Source organism: Galeopterus variegatus, unplaced genomic scaffold, assembly GCF_000696425.1.
Source record: "Galeopterus variegatus unplaced genomic scaffold, G_variegatus-3.0.2 Scaffold1322, whole genome shotgun sequence".
Classification (NCBI taxonomy): Eukaryota; Metazoa; Chordata; class Mammalia; order Dermoptera; family Cynocephalidae; genus Galeopterus; species Galeopterus variegatus.
In genome coordinates, this window is record NW_007727433.1 from 217,860 (window position 1) to 222,014 (window position 4,155).

General features: G+C 57.1%; 1 protein-coding gene across 1 annotated transcript in view; it reads left to right on the forward strand.

Moving 5' to 3' along the window:
* The window catches only part of FASN (fatty acid synthase), an 18,097-nt gene extending 15,143 nt beyond the window's left edge, over window positions 1–2,954 (forward strand). The window contains exons 35-41 of the mRNA XM_008576271.1: window positions 199–275; window positions 393–504; window positions 715–942; window positions 1,053–1,273; window positions 1,414–1,512; window positions 1,654–1,905; window positions 2,004–2,954. Coding sequence (XP_008574493.1) covers window positions 199–275; window positions 393–504; window positions 715–942; window positions 1,053–1,273; window positions 1,414–1,512; window positions 1,654–1,905; window positions 2,004–2,141 — 1,127 coding nt within the window. The 3' untranslated portion in view covers window positions 2,142–2,954. The remainder of the gene's footprint in view (window positions 1–198; window positions 276–392; window positions 505–714; window positions 943–1,052; window positions 1,274–1,413; window positions 1,513–1,653; window positions 1,906–2,003) is intronic.
* Window positions 2,955–4,155: the final 1,201 nt, after the last annotated feature.

The window sequence follows — 4,155 nt, forward strand, 5'->3', positions numbered from 1 at the left end:
AAAAAAAAAAAAAAAAAAAAAAAAAAAAAAAAAAAAAAAAAAGAAACAGTCTCTGCAGAGCAGGGTGACAGCGTGTGGGAGGATGCACAGACTGCCCCTAAGCCTAGTACCCCCCAGTGTCAGCCTGGTTATCACTCCGCCGCTGGTGTCCCCACAGCCCTTCCCGAAGCACCAACCAGCACCTCCTTTCCTCCCCAGGCATCCGAGATGTGGCTGCCGTCAACCTGGACAACTCACTGGCAGACCTGGGCCTGGACTCACTCATGGGCGTGGAGGTGCGTCAGACCCTGGAGCGTGAGCATGACCTGGTGCTGTCCATGCACGATGTGGCTGCCGTCAACCTGGACAACTCACTGGCAGACCTGGGCCTGGACTCGCTCATGGGCGTGGAGGTGCGTCAGACCCTGGAGCGTGAGCATGACCTGGTGCTGTCCATGCACGAAGTGCGGCAGCTGACGCTCAGGGCACTGCAGGAGCTGTCCTCGAAGGCTCACGTGTCTGATGGTGCGTGCTGGGGGAGCAGCAGCAGCCCCTCCCTCTCTGTGGCTCAGGGCTGCTCACTGGCTCCTCTTGGGCACTCTGGGGCTGATTCCCCACCCCCACACCCTCTTCCTAGCAGCCCAAGTCAGGCTTAAGCGTGTGTTCACGTGTCTGTGTGTGTGCGAGTAAACCCACACACATGGACCAGCTCGACATCTGCTCTTGTCCTTGCAGAGCTGGCATCCCCAATGCCTAAGGGCAGCCCAACCCAGCAGGAGGTCCAGCTGAACCTAAGCTCCCTGCTGGTGAACCCTGAGGGTCCCACCTTGACGCGGCTCAACTCGGTGCAGAGCTCCGAGCGGCCCCTCTTCCTGGTGCACCCCATCGAGGGCTCCACTGCTGTCTTCCACAGCCTGGCAGCCAAGCTCAGCATCCCCACCTATGGCTTGCAGTGCACCCGAGGTACACCCGTCCTTCCTCCTCCCCTGGTTAAGGCGGGACAGCGTTTGCTGTCCGCGGGGCCGGGGCTGCAGCCTGCCCTCACTGAGCACACGGATGTGCTGCCGTTGCAGCTGCGCCACTGGACAGCATCCAGAGCCTGGCCGCCTACTACATCGACTGCATCAGGCAGGTGCAGCCTGAGGGGCCGTACCGCATCGCTGGCTACTCCTATGGGGCTTGCGTGGCCTTCGAGATGTGCTCGCAGCTGCAGGCCCAGCAGAGCCCGGCCCCTGCCCACAATAGCCTCTTCCTGTTCGACGGCTCACACACCTATGTGCTGGCCTACACCCAGGTGAGAGCCTGGCAGGGGTCTCAAGGTCCTGGAGGCGGCATCTGGGCACCCCTCCTGCTGCCCTGGGTTTGAGATGGGTCATCTCTGGAGGGTTCCACCCTTGGAGCCTGCTCCCCTGCAGCACCCCTCCCCCTCCACAGAGCTACCGGGCGAAGCTGACTCCTGGCTGCGAGGCTGAAGTCGAGTCTGAGGCCATGTGCTTCTTTGTGCAGCAGTTCACAGACATGGAGCACAGCAGGGTGAGTGCAGGGAGTTGTGGAGTCCTCGTGGCCCCTCATGGCCTTTCACCTCCACAGCAGAGGACAGGACGCAGGGGTGGGGCCTGGCCCGGCGCTGCTAGGGGCTCCCTGAGCGTGGTCAGAGCCCATCTGTCCTTGCAGGTGCTGGAAGTGCTGCTGCCACTGAAGGACCTGGAGGCGCGTGTGGAGGCCTCCGTGGACCTGATCACCAAGAGCCATCAGGGCCTGGACCGCCAGGAGCTGAGCTTTGCAGCCCTGTCCTTCTACCACAAGCTGCGGGCAGCCGAGCAATATGCGCCCAAGGCCAAGTACCATGGCAATGTGACGCTGCTGCGTGCCAAGATGGGCAGCGCCTATGGCGAGGACCTGGGCGCTGACTACAACCTCTCGCAGGTGTGTGGGGGAGCTGGGGAGGGGGCGCGAGGGGTAGCTGTGGGTGCTGGCGGGTAGGAGGAGCGAGGCAGCCCCACTACTCATGGCGGTGCCCACAGGTGTGTGACGGGAAGGTGTCTGTGCACGTCATCGAGGGAGACCACCGCTCGCTGCTGGAGGGCAGCGGCCTGGAGTCCATCATCAGCATCATGCACAGCTCCCTGGCCGAGCCGCGTGTCAGTGTGCGCGAGGGCTAGGCCCGCCCCGCCCTGAGGTCTCTCCATCACCCCCTCACCGCATTGGCCACACCCTGGGGCTGGGGAGGGTCCTGCTGGTGGGACCCCACAGCCTCCCCGGCAGCGGCTGGATAGGCCGGTCACACTGGGTCCCCACCACCAGCGGCATGGCACCACAGGGACCGCAGAGCCGCTGACTTGGAGACCCCCGGTCTGTGAAGAGCCAGCAGAGCCGACGGGAGCCGGGCTAGTCTTTTGTACTTGCTGTCTCTCCATTTGGATTCTCATATTTATTGCGTCTCTGGAAAAGACCCCTAGGGCCTGTGCACTCTGTGAAGACGCCGAAGCTACTCCGGGCAGACTTCTCAGGGGTGTGCCACCGGGGTCTGGGCACGCCGCAGCCCTCTGTATTCGCTGTGCAGGTGGCTGCCCAGGCCTGCTGGCAAGGGTCCCTTTCTTGGCCAGGTCTGGCTCCTGCCCACTGCTCCATAGGGTACAGGGAGGGCCAGTCCCTGAGTAGCGCAAGGACCCAGAGCAGGCGTCAGAGCCCACAGCTCCCGACCTCGGTGCCCCGGCTGCACCCATGATGCAGGGCCTGCAGGGCACAGCCTGGCCCTTCGACCCTGCTGACCGCACCTGGCACCAACTCTGTCCATGTTAGTTTTTCAAGAAACAATTCCAGTTGCTGCTCAGATTTTGAAATTTACTGTAACTGTCAGTATAGGGATCATGTCTGGATCCTGTTTCATTTTTAGACCAACTTGGTAAAAATGCTGCTCTTGACACCCTGTCCTCTCCAAGCCTCCCCACAATAAAACTGCACGTGAGCTCTGGCCTCTGGTCGCCTTTCTTTCCTCCTTCCCGACCTGCCTTTGCAAGTTCCAGCCCCATCCCCAGCAAGTCCTGGGGTTGCGGAAGGGAATGCCCCCTCTGCCCACGCAAAAGAGCCACACAGAGCACAGGTCTGCGGTGGGTCTCCAGCATTCGACTGAGCACGCACCACCCGCGTCAGGAAACAAGCTGCACTGGGAAAGAGCCACCCAGAAGGACTGGAGGGAACCGTAGGACTAGGTACTTACACAGGGCTGGGGATAGGGCCTGTTCCCATCAGCCAGACTGGGAAACTAATTCACAGCACACTAAGCAGAATACTCAGAAGGATCTTGTCTCGGTCTGGGGAATAATTAACCCGAGACTAATTAGCTAACTGATTACTACTTAGCACTATAGTTAGCTCTGTCCCACCAAAAAAAAAAGTTTACAGGGCCGGCCCGTGGCTCACTCGGGAGAGTGGGGCTGATAACACGAAGGCCACAGGTTCGGATCCCATATAGGGATGGCCGGTTAGCTCACTTGGGAGAGCGTGGTGCTGACAACACGAAGCCAAGGGTCAAGATCCCCTTACAGGTCATCTTTAAAAAAAAAAAAAAAGTTTACAAGTAAACTTAATCTATCCCAGAACAGAGCACAAGAATATTTGGGTTAAATTTACAATCCCTGGCAACTGATGAAATATTAGCAGACAAGGAAGCAAGAGAATGTGGCCCATAACAGAGAAATGATTCAATCAAAATGGACCCAGAACTGGCACAGGTGTTAGAATTAGCAGCCAAGAACATTAGAATAATTATAACTATTCCAGATGTTCAAAAAGATCAGTACAAATATGTAAATTGCAAAAAATGTAAATGAAACTTGTAGAGATGAAAACTACAATGTGTGAAATGAAAAACTCAAGTTGTGGGGTTGACAGATTCAGCATCACAGAGAAAAAACTTAGTGGCAGCTTTAAAATCTTTGTCTTTGAAGGCGTAGCAATAGAAACAGTCCGGACGGAGCCCATAGAGAAAAAGAACTTAAAAATGAACAGGGGATCAGTGAGGCAGGACAGCTTCAAGCAGCCCTAAACACACATGCATCCCTGCGGGAAAGCGCACAGGGCGGGGCACAGAAATATTTGAAAAAATAGTGGCCAGAATTTTTTCTGAACTTTTTGCAAAATATAAATCTACAGATTCAAGAATTTTAATGAACT